This window comes from Malaclemys terrapin, chromosome 1 (genome assembly GCF_027887155.1).
Source record: "Malaclemys terrapin pileata isolate rMalTer1 chromosome 1, rMalTer1.hap1, whole genome shotgun sequence".
In the NCBI taxonomy this organism is placed as follows: Eukaryota; Metazoa; Chordata; order Testudines; family Emydidae; genus Malaclemys; species Malaclemys terrapin.
In genome coordinates this window covers 28,656,334-28,671,755 of record NC_071505.1, presented here as the reverse complement: position 1 = coordinate 28,671,755, position 15,422 = coordinate 28,656,334, and the positions used below count along the sequence as shown (strand labels likewise).

Sequence of the window (15,422 nt, the reverse complement as noted above, 5' to 3'; positions counted from 1 at the left end):
TACTAGGTGCTAAATTGCCTTTAACAATGTTAGTTAAGGCGGGTGAGCTATCAGGGTGTCTAACCTTGTCCATTTCCCCAGCGCAGACGTGGCCCAACTGAGGAGCATGGCCAAGCGCAGCGCTGCAAACATTTGCAGTAGCCTGAAGGAACTCTGCACTTTGTAAACAACTAGCACGATTTAGCGTTGTGGGCAGAAACAAAGGCGAGGACTGGAACTGCTGTGGAACCCACGGTAGCAGCAGCAGCAGCAGCTCTCCTGGGTCCGGGGCTGCAGCCCCCACCCACCTTCAGCGCCTGCGTGAAGGCGCCTCCCAGTCCCTCTCCGGCTGAAAGTTTCTTCTCGCCGGGGCAGTGCTGGGCTCGGGGCTGGAGGAGCCAGGCGCTGGGGTGAGGAGAGCGGACACGCCGGTTTCCTGTTGGACGCGGCACAGCCAGGGACCGTCTCCTTCGGAGTTCATCGTCTCCTTTGCAGGCACATAAGGCGAAGCCGGGCGGCGCTTTCTCCTGCCTCCCTTCCCGGCGCGCGCGAGGAGATGGGCTGGCTCCAGGCGTACCTTGGCGCTCTCCTAGGTAATTCGCACGGCCCCTGTTTGCCTTCTGCCCCCCCGGGCTTGCCCCGCTCAGCAATAGCGGGCGCAGCTTCGTCAGATCGGCCTGTCTCGCTCAGCCCAGCCGGGGTTGGGATCCCGGATCCGAGGGTCTCCCTAGCTGGGCTGAGCCCAGCGGGCTTGGTCGCCCAGAGCCCAACTTGCTTCGGCTGGCAAGTTCCTTGGCCTCTATGGGCACGTCCCTGCCGCTGCTCCGGGCCAGGCAGCCCGGCCAGGTTAGGACCAGCGTTGCCTCCCGCGCAGACAGCTGGGGCTGTGGGTTCCTGGCGCGGTGCAGGCAGCTCACCTGGAGGGCGCGCTGGGCTGGACGGGGGAGCCCCGGGGAGCGGCGGGGGGGGGTCTCCTCTGTCTCCCCCTCCCCCCATCATATGGGACCCCCCCCCCGCAAGCGTCAGCCCGGGGTGTCCGCGCTCCTCGCCCCCGGGACCGGCTGCGCCCTGCCCGGCCTCGCTGCCTGCCTCACCGGCTCTGCCTTCTCCCGTGCAGGGCTGTGGGCCGCCGCCCTGGCTCAGGAGCCCGAGTACAGCTACGGGTGCGCCGAGGGCAGTTGCTACCCGGCCACCGGCGACCTGCTGATCGGCCGCGCCTCGCAGCTGTTCGCCAGCTCCACGTGCGGGCTCTACAGGCCCGAGCCCTATTGCATCGTGAGCCATCTCCAGGTAAGGACCCGGCCGGCGGGAGGGGCCCCTGGCTGCGCTGCGCAAACAGCTGGCGCTGGGGAGGGGGCGGAGAGGAAGCCGAGTGCATCCCTGGGGCTCAGCTTTGTTTGCACAGTTGCATCCGTCCTGCGTTTCCTGCCCTGGGTTGTCTGGCTGCCGGGTTGGAAGGAAGCACCTTCTCCCAGGAAAGGAGCGGGGGAGTTGGGCGGGAGCGCAGGGGCAGAGGCTGTGCCTGCCTGGGAATGCTGTCCTGAGGGGGGCCAAAGCACCCCCCATCCCACTGCGGGGGCACTGCGCCCGGTGCTAGCCACTGACACCTCCCATTCCTCTGTTTCCCCAAGTTCTGATCCGGAATCGGAGCCTTCCTCGGCCCCAGCTCTGCAAAACAGCGAGCATCCAGCATGGCCATGAAAGCCATGAGCATCACCCAGCCCTCTTGAGAGATTCCCGGCACATGTGACATTTAAAACTAGATTGTCCAAAGCCAGGAAAATTCTGTATGGAACAACCCTGTAGGGGCTGGCAGCTGGATCCCTCCACCCTCTAACAGTGATGGATCTTTTGTGCTAGTCAGATTAGAAGTATAGTAGTTCAGGTGAATATAAACACAACATGTTCTTATATGTAATCTGGCCAATATAAAAATACTACCAACACAACACATACAAATACATTTGTAAAAACTCTACATTAAATAAGATGAACAATATATTGGGTGTTATATTAAATTGGGGGCCCTTGAGTTGCTTGGGGCCCTAAGCAATTGCTTAGGCCTAGTGCCACCCACTGGCAGTAGTATTGCTGAAAAGGATTGGGGGTTATAATGGATCATATATTAAGTATGAGTCAACAATGGGATGCAGTTGCCAAAAAGGCTACTGTCATTCTGGGGTATATGTCATATATAAGACACAGCAGGTAGTTGTTCTGCTCTACCCGGCACTGGTGAGATCTCAGCTAGAGTACTGTGTCCAATTTTGGGTGCCACACTTCAAGAAAGATGTGGACAACTTGGAAAGAATCCAGAGGAGATCGACAAAAATGATAAAAGGCTTAGAAAACATGATCTATGAGGAAAGATTTAAAAAAATGATCATGTTTAGTCTTGAGTAAAGAAGACTGGGGGGAAGGGAGGTGAAGGAGGACCTGATAAGTTTTAAAATATGTTAAGAGCTGTTAAGAGGACTGTGATCAATCAAATGTTCTCCATGTCCACTGAAAGTAGGGCAAGAACTAATGGGCTTAATCTGTAGCACAGGAAATCTAGGTTAGATATTAAGAAAAACTTTCTAACAGTAAGGATAGTACAGTACAGGGATAGGTTTCCAAGGGAGGTTGTGGAATCCCCTTAAGAACAGGTTAGACAAACATTTGTCCTGCCTCATTGTAGGGGGATGGGCTAGATGACCTCTCAAGGTCCCCTCCAGCCCAGATTTCTCTGATTCTGTGATACAGAGGCAGTATAAATAGCATGCCTAGTTATTTGCACCCCTAGTGTACTTTTACATTTAAACCCAATTTAACTTGATAAGTTAAGTAAGAATGTGGCACAGGGAGTTAAATTCATACTTCTGCAGGCTTGTACAGAGCCGTCTAGACTACTTCCTGAATCAAAGTCAGTATGTAATTATATTTATAGTTTAAATTCTGGCATTTGGGGGGGGGGTAGTTAAATCTGTATGCGTCATCAAGTAAAACAATGAAAATATGAATTTATGTGGAAAAATAGTCTAGCACATTCCAGGTTTCCAAGCAGGGCCGGCTCCAGACACCAGCCGAGCAAGCTGGTACTTGGGGCGGCAGATTGAACGAGGCGGCATTCCGCCCAATCCTAGGGTGGCACGGCCGCTTTTCTTTTTCCCCGCTCCGGCTGCCCTGTAGGGGGCAGCAGCGCGGAGGGCAGAAGGGCCCTGTAGCAAGCCCGGCAGGGCAGTCCTCATCCTTCCCTCCCCGTCGACCAGAGTGGAGCCCTCCCGGCAGGCGGCGCGGCACGGCGGGAGGGGCCACGTGGCAGCGCCCGCTGTAGCCCTGGCCGACCCCCTTCTCTCTCTCTCCTGCCCGCTCCCTCCCCCTCACCCCCGCTAGCTGGTCCACGCCGCAGGGTTGTTTTTTTTTTTTTTTTTTGCTTGGGGCGGCCAAAAAGCCAGAGCCGGCTCTGTTTCCAAGACAGAAGGGACTGTGGATACATGTAAAAAAACCAGTCAGTATAAATGGAGCTATATTACATTTGAAAGTAGATAAATAATCGCAACCTGAGTTTACAGTGTCAAAAACACTAGCCCAAATTCTGTTGTTCTGCGTGGAGCAAGTATCAGAGGGGTAGCCGTGTTAGTCTGGAACTGTAAAAAGCGACAAAGTCCTGTGGCACCTTATAGACTATGAGTATTGGAGCTTATGCTCCAATGTGTCTGTTAGTCTATAACAGGGGTTGGCAACCCTACGGCACGTGTGCCAAACACGGCATGCGAGCCGATTTTGAGTGGCATGCAGCTCCCTGCCGCGGTCCCGGCCCCCAGCCCCACTCTGCCCCCCGGCCCACCACTCTCCCCTGTGGGGGCAAGAGGCAGAAGCTTGGTTCTGCAGCAGCAGAACTTCCCCCCTCCCCCACTTCTGCCCCCAGCCTGGTGCTTTCCTGCCCCTCCTCCTCTCCGTCCCTGCGCCAATCAGCTGATGGCCCTAGCGAGGGGGAGGGGGAAGAGCGGCAGCGGGCACACAGCTCCATATAGCAGGCAGAGAGAGGTAGGGACAGAGCCTGGGGGGAGGGAGTGGAATAGGGCATATCCCTTCCAGTCCCCTGCCATGAGCCACTCAGGGCAGGGGGCTGGGAGCACCCCCACGAGCCGAGCACCCCAGCCCTCTGCCCTGCACCCCCCACCCCAACACACACCCATTCCTCTGCCCTGAACCCCCCCACACACACCCAGCCTTCTGCCCTGCACCTCCACACCCCCCCAGCCCCCTGCCCTGACCTCGAGTCACCCCCAACACCCAGCCTTCTGCCCTGCACCTCCACACCCCCCCAGCCCTCTGCCCTGCACCCCCCACCCCAACACACACCCATTCCTCTGCCCTGAACCCCCCCACACACACCCAGCCTTCTGCCCTGCACCTCCACACACCCCCAGCCCTCTGCCCTGACCTCGAGTCACCCCCAACATGTAGCCTTCTGCCCTGCACCTTCACACACCCCAGTCCTCTGTCCTGAACCCCCCCACCCCAACACACACCCAGCCTTCTTCCCTGCATCCCCACAGCCCCAGCCCTCTGCCCTGAACCCCCCCCACACACACACTCAGCCTTCTGCCCTACACCCCCCAGCCCTCTGCCCTGACCCTTGAACCCCCCCACACACCCAGCCTTCTGCCCTGCACCCCCACAGCCCCATCCCTCTACCCTGAACCCCCCCACACACCCAGTCTTCTGGCCTGCACCCTCACACACCCCCAGCCCTCTGCCCTGAACCCCCCCCCACACCCCAACACACCCAGCCTTCTGCCCTACACCCCCCAGCCCTCTGCCCTGATCCCTGAACCCCCCCCCCCCCAGCCTTCTGCCCTGAACCCCCTCCCTCTGCCCTGATCCCTGAAACACTCTCTCCCCCCTCCCCTCCCCCAGGTCTGGGGTCCCGGCCATAGGCCTAGTTGCTGGCCTAGTTGAACAGAACCCCAGGCTGGCAGCGAGCTGAGCAGGGTGGTGGCGTAAGATCAGCATTTTAATTTAATTTTAAATGACGCTTCTTAAACATCTTGAAAACCGTGTTTACTTTACATACAATAGTTTAGTTATATAATATAGACTTATAGGAAGAGACCTTCTAAAAACATTAAAATGTATTACCGGCATGCAAAACCTTAAATTAGAGTGAATAAATGAAGACTCGGCACACCACTTCTGAAAGGTTGCCGACCCCTGGTCTATAAGGTGCCACAGGACTCTTTGTTGCTTTTTAAGTGGAGCAAAACTCCCTCTGAAAGCAATGGGAGTCTTGTTTCATTCGGGACCATAGAATTTGGCCCAAAGTATATTGCTTCTTAGTATACTTGAACAAACGTGTCATGTCAACTCATTAGTTTGATAGTGTGTGCTTAGCACTTTGCAGGATTGGGCCCCAATATGGCTATAGTAAAATTTCTGACATAACTTGCAAGATTTTAAGTGTTCCCTTATTTTTATTCTTGCAATTAAATATTTGGAGTCAGCATTGTATCCTTGGTTGCTTTTGTCCCTCCCCCTCAAAGGTGCAGAATGTGGCAGAAAAGACATGGTTAGAAGGGGGATTCTGAAAGATGCTGAGACCCCTCACCTCTCTCTGGCAAACCTTAGGGAACAGACAGCTTTGACCCTGATTTCACCGGCGGAAGGTTTGGGGCTATATTTGGGACCCCTATTCTGGCTGGTTTGGGAGTGCTCATATAGATTAGCCCAAATAATCTGACTATATGGGAAGATGGTAGGGACATGCCTAAGGAATTGGGAGGATACACAGACCACAGAGACTTGTCTTGATTTGTTTGCTCATGGCAGGAATGACAGAGGGCTTGTGGAGTATGAACTCTGACTGGGGACTACCAGGAAAAAGGCACCATAATTGGCACTTAATTGGCACAGCATCACTTACTTTATACTATAGCAACATCTCTAATGCTCAGATCCTTGACTGCTGAGATGCTGTTTTATTAAGGGCTGAGTGAATGTGAATGTAGCCTCCACTCTGCCAACAATGCCATCCTCAACTGCCTATTTGTCCAGTTTCTGGATATGCCCCATTGTGCTTTTTCCCATGCTGCACCTTATGCTTGCTTGGAAGGAGCACCCAGGAAAAAATCCACAATACCACCACATTGTCCTCTTTTGAATCTCTGTAAAACCCACCTGAGCCATGATGCCCACATAACACTTGACAATAATAGTTAGTGGCTCCTGGACTGTGACCAGCTGCGTCTTCAAGCTGTTTTACCGTTATCTCGGGCTCCCCCTGTTGATCTGTCATATCCACCTATTGTCTCTCATCTTAAATTTAGATGTAAACCTCTTTGGGCAGGGACAGTCTCTTTGGGTAGGTCTACACTTACCTCCGGGTCCGGTGGTAAGCAATCGATCTTCTGGGATCGATTTATCGTGTCTTGGCTAGACGCGATAAATCGATCCCGGATTGATCCTGGAAGTGCTTGCTGTCGACGCCGGTACTCCAGCTCGGCGAGAGGAGTACGCGGCATCGACGGGGGAGCCTGCCTGCCGCGTCTGGACCCGCGGTAAGTTCGAACTAAGGTACTTCGAATTCAGCTACGTTATTAACGTAGCTGAATTTGCATACCTTAGTTCGAAATGGGGGGGTTAGTGTGGACCAGGCCTTTGTTATGTCTGTGCAGTGCCTATCACAAGTGGGCTCTGGCATATTAGGCACCTTTACAATACAAATGAATAGATAATAATAGCTGTTATGTTACGCTTGTTCTGTGGAGGAGGGTTAGTCGCTGAGGCCCATGATTTCAAACAGGTGCAACTTGGGGCAGCATGCACAAGTTAGGGTTGCATTTGTGCTCATAACCATGTGTGTGCTCAACCTAAGTATGTGCTTGAAAATTTGGACTCAATGGTGAAATTCCACCCTAGTAAATAGGACCTACACTAAAGCTTTACAGGGGACTTTGAGCTGCACAGGGCTTTGTCCAGGATATCTGTAATTGGGAGAAACAAACATTACTTTACAGAGCATTTGAACTTGTTGTTTTCTGGGTCTAAGTTTCAACATAAATCAGTTGAATAGTTTTCTGTAAACATTAATATTTACTTATGAATTGTGCTAGAGAGTACTTATTCCCAGGGATAGTCTCTGGAATTAGTTTTAAGTAAAACATACTACCAATAAAACTAAAAGCTTATTGAATTCCTGTCATATTTTCCCCTTTGGCCTTCAATGTACATTAATTTAAGAGTAAATTATGCTTTCTTTAATTTTTAAAGTAAAAAATAAATCTTTTGGAGTCATTCTACAAAAGGCACAAAGAGCCAAACATAACATTAATGCAAAATACGTTTATCTTCAGGGAACAACTATTACTTTTTTTGATACAATAACCAACACTAAGTTAGTAAGTTAATTGTCTTATTATTTCAGGAGGACAAAAAATGTTTCACGTGCAATTCCCAGTTCCCCTTCCACGAGACTCTCAACTACGATAGCCATCTTATTGAAAATGTGGTCACAACATTTGCTCCAAACCGTCTCAAGCTGTGGTGGCAGTCAGAAAATGGTATGTAGTTCATCTGGGGATCATTTCTAATTGGTCACCCTTGATTGATTTAAAGGTTCCAGTGTGTTTTGTTATTATTTGAAGGGTTGTCTGCCTAGTTGTTAGTGCTGCATGGAGCATTAGCGTGTTAAGCACAGATCCCTTGGTAAAGCTAGATTCTTTGATTTATGCTTGAGTGGTGTTTTATTATAAATAATGTCTTACGAACTTTAGGAGTGCTGGAAAAAGTATAATATAAACTTTAAGGAATCTCTTATTACAGTTTTTTAAAAAATACATAGATTTTGTATATTGTGCCAAAATCTCTTGTGCTTAGTGGAGTGAGAAAAGGGGGAGGAAACAGCCCCCAAGGAACATCCCAGTGCAGAGCAGCCAGAACAGCTGTACGCTGTTGTTCCTCCCAGCCTTGCCTACCATGTCTGTCAGTGGAGGGAGGAGGTGTGGCTAGAGTGCACAGTGCTCCAGGTACCCTGAGGCTGGTCCAGCTTATGCCACGGGCTGGACAAGACTCCTACAGCTTAAAGCTACTTTGGCCTCTGCCCTTCAGGAGGATGGAAGAATCAGGGCCACTCTCTAAATATTCACTATCACCCTCACTTCTCTACTCAGGCAATGTATTCATCTGCCAAACAATATAAATGAACAAAGCAAGCAAATCAAAGCAAATAAAAACCACACGTATTACGGTTGTTTTGTGGGGCGGTTTTCCCTCTAAAATTTCTTTCCAGAGTAAGCCATTCCTTTTTCCTTTTACAGCTATGCTCTCAGGCTGCCTGAATTTCCTCAAGATAGGCCATCTGATCCTAAAGCTCCTAAGATACCCTTTTAAAAAAAAAAGAGTATGGAAGGCATAGTATTTGGCAAATATGTTGGCAAAGGCTCTTATTGTAACTTAACGAACACTGTGATGTTTTGAAAAACTCTTATTAGCCCACTAAAAAGAAATTTACATGATGTCCTTTTTAACAAGTGAGATTAATCCAGCTAGCTATCGGACTCCACTGTTTTTAGTTTAGCATTCCAGATAACTCATGTTTTTTGCGATAGACTTGGCAACTTACCAACAGAAAAGTTTTAGCTTATAAGGTCATGCAAATATCCCTCAAAAATAAACAACAAATGATTCTTTCTTTCTCCATGTAGACATAAAGCAGCAAGGATTGTTATATTACTGTGTGTTCCACACAAATTTATAGCTGTTTAAAAATTGGAAAGTTCCATACTTTCCTTGGGTTATTCTACTTGTCTTCTTCCCCTCTAAATCATCTTATTTGTTTTTTATGCTACAAACTAGAATGTAATGAGTTTCCAGCTGTTTTAAAAGTTCTTTTCACATGCATCAAATAACTGTTATCTTCCTTCAGTATACAGTCCTAAAATTTTGATAATTTATAGTTATACGACTTGAAAAATCTCTTTCTTGCTGCTGGTAAATTGGAAAGCTTTCATTAGTGAGTGAGGGGACCTGAATAGTCAATTTCTGTAAAATTTAACCTTTCATTTGAAAAACAATTGTAGGCTTCTATCCCTTACGGTTACAAAAATAATCCCTGCAGTGCAATCTCTGACTGTGTAGACAAAGGGCTCCTATCCTTCTGCTTCTGCCCATAGTTTCCCCAAGCAGCCGCTGAGTGAAATTAGCAAGAATCGGCTGGGTTTCACTGCTGATATTCAGGAAGTTGTAGGCAGGTGTAAAACTGACCAGGACAATGGCAGTTTCATGATACAATACACTCTCAGAGTTATGAACACCATTGTTACGAACTGACCAGTCAATTACACGCCTTATTTGGAACCGGAAGTATGCACTCAGGCAGCAGCAAAGAGAAAGAGAAAAAAGCAAATACAGTTCAGTATTGTGTTAACTTTCCCTTTATTTTTTTAGTAGTTTAAAAAAAAAAAAATACAAGCAGAAGTTGGGGGGGGAGGGGTGTGTGTCTTACAACTGGAGAGACCCACTGCCAGAGGCTGATACTAGAACTGGAGCCCTCAGCCAGTGTCCAGCATCACCGCTATGGTATGAATTCCATCACCCCCAGGCTTATCAGCAGCTGAGGGAGGGGACAGGGCTTCTCATCAGGGCATTATAAGGGAGGCCACTTCCAGTCCCCCACTATCTTTTTGTATCTGCCCCTATCTAGGAACTTGAGTTCTGTTATGCAAAACAAGATAAAGGTAATCCAGTCTCATGCTTTGGGTGTATGCTGATTGACACAGGGGACAGGAAAGAATCCCCCAGCTCCTTCTGTTATGCAGCATTGCGTAACTGGCTATAAGTGTAATCAATATCCTTGTAAAACTAGAATTAAATGGGCTTTGGGCAGAGGACCTACATGGGGTTTGGGGAAGTTTGTTAGTACTAGTCCAGTTAATCCAGGCCCTCACCTGACCAATAGGCTGCCCCAAACACCGACGTTCCTAGGCTGAGAGCCATTTGCAGAATTCCAGAATCTCCCTGCACGAGATCTCAGCAGTCCAGCTCCTAGCAGAAAGAATTATGGTTCACTTCCATTGCACATCAGGCTTTTTGCCCATGCAGAGCGAAGTGAGGGCCAGGGCTTCATCCTTGGTGGACTGTAGAGTTTTTCATTTTCTTCTAAAGCATCAGACAGAGGCCTCTGCAGAAGGCTTGATACCAGACTAGTTCTGCATTGTGTGTGATCTTGTGTGTGAATCACTTAACCTTCCTGTACCTGAGTAATGGGGTACTGTAAAATGTAAATGTAAAATGGGGTAATGATACTTGAAATACCTCAAGTACGGGGGTAAAGTGAAATATGCTAAATGTCATACAGACCAAATACATGTACAGCACTGTATAAGAAATAATATCTCCAATTGGCAATCCCATGTAATGTGATGTTTAGGAAGTTTGCAAATACTGTGTCTTCAGTGTCTTCACTGCAATTCCCTAATGTTTGTTATAGTGCTAATCCATACGTTGTTCTATCACACCATAACAGCCAAAGTCAAGAAAAAGGTCCTTATACTACCAGAATGAGGGTCTCTTAGGAAAATGATGAAGTTATTGCTGAGAAATGTTCCTGTTTACCGTAGAATTTCCTTTTTCTGCCTTTAGGTTTAGAAAATGTAACTCTCCAGCTGGATCTGGAAGCTGAATTCCATTTCACTCATCTCATTATGACCTTCAAGGTAAAGAATCCATAGCATTCTCACAAATCACAAACTGGAGCACTGTGTAATCTAACATCTGTCATGGGGAGCAGTTGTGGGCTTAACTGGTTATATATAATGTTCCAGTTTTGAAGATACAGGCTTTAATAAATGCATTAAAATGCTATTAATATTGGAATGCAGGGGAGATGGACTTCATAAATCTGTTGGTTTCAAATTTTTAATTGACGATCTTTGTATAAACAGATAAATTTCTGCTTTGAATAAATCCCAAAACTCATAAAATAGAAGGAGATAAAAGCTCTCTTCTGTTGCTCACTTGCATTTTATATTTTGGGCTTTTGTAGCAAAAATGGAACTGTGGAATCTTACCATCCTTTTAGACTTCAAGATTGTGGAAGTGTGCAAAAACTGTGCTTTGGGTTATTTGTTTGCTCTTTGTGTGTTGTTTGTATTTTACAAGATCATTATCAAAATCAACATAGCAGCAAGTTTTTGTTTTGTTTTGTTAGCAATCATTTTCACTTGACAAATGAAAATGTCTCCGAGAGGACATCTGTGCCTTTGTTTCCTTCCAAACAGATGTCCTGGAATGACAGATTATGTACCATGTGTCTTAAAGTACATTTTATTATGGAGGCATTAGGAGTGACTCCATAGTTGAATGTAATCTCTACATTTTACATGCTAACTTTCTAGGACAACTGAATACTCTATAATATTCCTGGACTCCGTCTCAAACACACACCTCTGCTTCCACCACTACCCATCACATGTTGCTCTCCCACATGGTGGCCCCCCACCATGCCCCCATATTTCCTTACCAAACTCAGCTTCTAAACACCGGTATGTATAAATGTCTGTGTGTATTAGGATTTAAAAACTGAATGTTGTAGGGCTGTATGGGGTCATGGGGAAAGATGGAAGGAGAGATTTATTAAAGAGGACTGGACTGGGACATGAGGAAACAGGATTGCTCAAGGGGAGTGAGCCTGGGGAAAATTAGTCTATGCATGGAGGATTGTGGAGCAAGGGACAGGACTGAGAGTGGCAGGAGGAAGAGTGCAGCAATGCAAGGGGTTGCAGGGCTATGTGAAAGGCATAGTAATAGGGTTACCAACTTTCTAATCGCACAAAACCGAACCCCCTTCCCCGAGGCCCTGCCCCCGCTTGCTCTATCTCCCCTCCTCCGTGGCTCACTCTCCCCCACCCTCACTCACTTTCATCGGGCTGGGGCAGGGGTTTGGGGTGCGGGCTCTGGGGTGGGGCTGGGGATGAGGGGTTTGCAGTGAAGGAGGGGGCTCTGGGCTGGGGAGGGGAAGGGCTCTGGCTGGGGATGTGGGCTCTGGGATGGGGCTGGGATGAGGGGTTTGGGGTGTAAGAGGGGGCTCAGGCCTGGGGCGGAGTGTTGGGGTGGAGGTGTGGGCTCCGTGACTGAGTTTGGGTGCGGGAGGGGACTCTGGGCTGGGGCAGGAGGTTGGAGTGCGGGAGGGGGTTTGGGGTGCAGGGTCCCAGCGGCACTTACCACGGCTCTCAGGAAGCAGCCACCAGGTCCCTGTGGCCCCAAGGCGCATGGGCAGCTGGGGAGGCTCTGTATGCTGTCCTCACACCCACAGGTGCCACCCCCACAGCTTCCATTGGTCGCGGTTCCTGGCCAATGGGAGCTGCGGAGCTGGCACTCAGGGCGGGGGCAGCGTGCAGAGCCTCTCTGGCCACCCATAAGCCATGGGGCTGCCAATCGGACTTTTAATGGCCCGGTCAGCTGTGCCAACCGGAACCTCCAGGGTCCCCCTTTTCGACCAGGCATTCCAATCGAAAACCAGACGCCTGGCAACCCTACATAGTAAGGATCCTTAAATTATAAGATCTTTGGGAAGGCACTGTCTTTTTGTTCTATTTTTTTACAGTGCCTAACATAATGGGGCTCTGGGCTAATACTGGGGTTTCTAAGTGCTAATACAAATTATGAATAATAATACATATAATTGTTGATGGCTATTCATGCGAATAGTCCTCAGATACTTCCTAAAAAGCCTGGGAAATTCCCTTCCACCAAAAAACTTGGTAAATTTTGAATGAAGGCTGCTTTACACTCAAATGCAAAACTTTACTCTGAACTTGTAACTTTTTTATGGACAAATACCACAATAGACCTTTTTAATGCTGCATGTATGCCTATTGGTTTGATGTGTGATAGTCTGGGTGAAATCTGGGTGCCTTCTATGATGAGATAACTGGCTTTGTGGATGCGGGGAAAGCAGTGGACATGTTATTCCTTGACTTTAGCAAAGCTTGTGATACGGTCTCCCACAGTATTCTTGCCAGCAAGTTAAAGAAGTATGGGCTGGATGAATGGACTATAAGGTGGATAGAAAGCTGGCTAGATCATTGGGCTCAACAGGTAGTGATCAATAGCTCCATGTCTAGTTGGCAGCCAGTATCGAGCGGAGTGCCCCAAGGATCGGTCTTGGGGCTGGTTTTGTTCAATATCTTCATTAATGATCTGGAGGCAGATGACAGAACAAGGAACAGTGGTCTCAAGTTGCAGTGTGGGAGGTCTAGGTTGGATATTAGGAAAAACTATTTCACTAGGAGTGTGGTGAAGCACTGGAATGGGTTACCTAGGGAGGTGGTGGAATCTCCTTCCTTAGAGGTTTTTAAGGTCAGGCTTGACAAAGCCCTGGCTGGGATGATTTAGTTAGGGATTAGGTCCTGGTTTGAGCAGGGGATTGGACTAGATGACCTCCTGAGGTCCCTTTCAACCCTGATGTTCTATGATTCTATGAAATCAGAGTGAAGGGTTTGCGTTTGGGTGTGATCGTGAGGAATTAAATATGTGCATTGTGAGTGCTCCTTAGTTCAAAGTGGAAGTGAGTTTACTGTGTACTTGTGGCTATGGAGAGCGTATGGGTGGAAAGGCGTGAAATTTGAGATTGGTGTGGATGTGAATGTTGATTTCAGTGATTGCATTATTGATTTTTAGTAACTGCTTTGGTGGGATTTGCTTTTGAACAATCTTAACTCTTAAATTATCAAATTTTAGTTTGTAGGACACAAGTTAGTAATGTGGATGATCGTTTCAGCTAAGCAGTAATACATTTTAAAACTGTGATAGAAATACTTTTGTGTTTGGCTTTTGGAGGATCTTGCCTACATTTATAAACCAAATGAACAAACTATTGCTGACATTGTCCTCTAGGTGCAAGTCATATATTAAACTGATAATTGAATGTTAAAGTTCAGTTCATATTGTGAATGATCCTAATCTTTCAAAGCTTTCTACATTGGGATTTTTAAGGTGGGGGTTTGGGTTAAGAATCTTTTTTTATTTATCTCATTAGCTAATTATAATTAATTTAGTTGTTTGAAATGCTGGTAGGTAAGGAGAAAAGCTATTCATACAATCTAATCATTTCTTGATTTTTATATCAGACCATGTCAAAGTTTGGTCAAAGTCAGTTAAAGCAGAGTCATTATGGATCCTGGGAGTAGAGTCTAATAAAACTGGTTGAGGATGAACTTCTCAACCTGGTGGGGAAAAGACCAGTTTCAGCTGCCTAGTCAACCAACAAGACAATTGTTAGAGCACTAAGAAAGATAATGCAGACGGATTAGGGTTGCCAACTTTCTAATCGCATAAAACCGAACACTCTAGCTCCGCCCCTTCCCCGAGGCCCTGCCCCCCCCCCCACTCACTACATTCCCTACATTCCCCCTTCCTTGGTGGCTTGCTCTCCTCCACCCTCACTCACTTTCCCTGGGCTGGGGCAGGTGGTTGGGTTGTGGGAGGGGGTGAGGGCTCTAGCTGGGGGTACGGGCTCTGGGGTGGGGCTGGGGATGAAGGGTTTGTGGTGTAGGAGGGGGCTCCAGGCTGGGGGGTGAGGCCAAGGGATTTGGAGTGTGGGCGGGGGCTGCGGGTTGAGGCGGGGGTTGGGATGCAGGAGGGGATGAAGGCTCCGGGATGGGGCCAGGGATAAGGAGTTCAGGGTGTGGGAGGGGGCTCTGGGATGGGATGGGGTCGGGGTGCAGGGGAGTGAGGGCTCTGGGGTGGAGAAGGGGGCTCTGCATTTGGGGGGGCTCAGAGCTGGGGATTGGAGTGTAGGAGGGGGTATGGGTGCAGGAGGGGTACAGGCTCTGGGCTGGGGGTGCAGGCTCTGGGCTGGGGCCAGGGATGAGGGGTTTGGGTTGCAGGAGGGGGCTCTGGGTTTGGGGCACGGGGCAGAGGGATGGGGCTCGGGTTGGGGCGCAGGCTGACCTCAGGTGGCTCCCGGTCAGCGGCGCAGCAGGGCTAAGGCAGGCTGCTAGCCTATCCTGGCTCCGTGCTGCGCCCCGGAAGCAGGTCTGGCTCCTAGGTGGGTGTGGGGAGGCTCTGCAGCCGCAGGCACCGCCCCCCCAGCAGAGAGCCGGTGCTTGGGCAGCACGCTGAGCCCCATGGCCCCCCCACCTAGGAGCCAGACCTGCTGGCCGCTTCTGGGGCACAGCGCAGTGCCCCAGGACAGGTAGGGACTAACCTGCTGAAAACTGGACCCCTGGTCACCCTAAGACAGATACCAGAGAGGCAGATGGAAAAATATTACCATTGTTCTGTATGTGTGACTTGACAAGAGACCAAGGATAAGGAAGGGGAAATACAGTATGTATAACTGGATTCCCCTCTCTGTGCTCCATCGTTCCTGGCCCCGCCCGGTGTGACAGGAAATGAGGGGCCTGTTAGATCTTCCTGTGAGCCAGGACTGACTGGGAGATAAAATGAGGAGCTACAGT

General features: G+C 49.0%; 1 protein-coding gene across 1 annotated transcript in view; it reads left to right on the top strand.

Annotated features, from left to right (window-relative positions):
- Positions 1 to 267: 267 nt before the first annotated feature.
- LAMB1 (laminin subunit beta 1) overlaps positions 268 to 15,422 on the top strand; it is a 73,349-nt gene continuing 58,194 nt past the window's right edge. The window contains exons 1-4 of the mRNA XM_054018899.1: positions 268 to 572; positions 1,097 to 1,269; positions 7,388 to 7,523; positions 10,603 to 10,676. Of these exons, the coding sequence (XP_053874874.1) occupies positions 536 to 572; positions 1,097 to 1,269; positions 7,388 to 7,523; positions 10,603 to 10,676 (420 nt within the window). The 5' untranslated portion in view covers positions 268 to 535. The remainder of the gene's footprint in view (positions 573 to 1,096; positions 1,270 to 7,387; positions 7,524 to 10,602; positions 10,677 to 15,422) is intronic.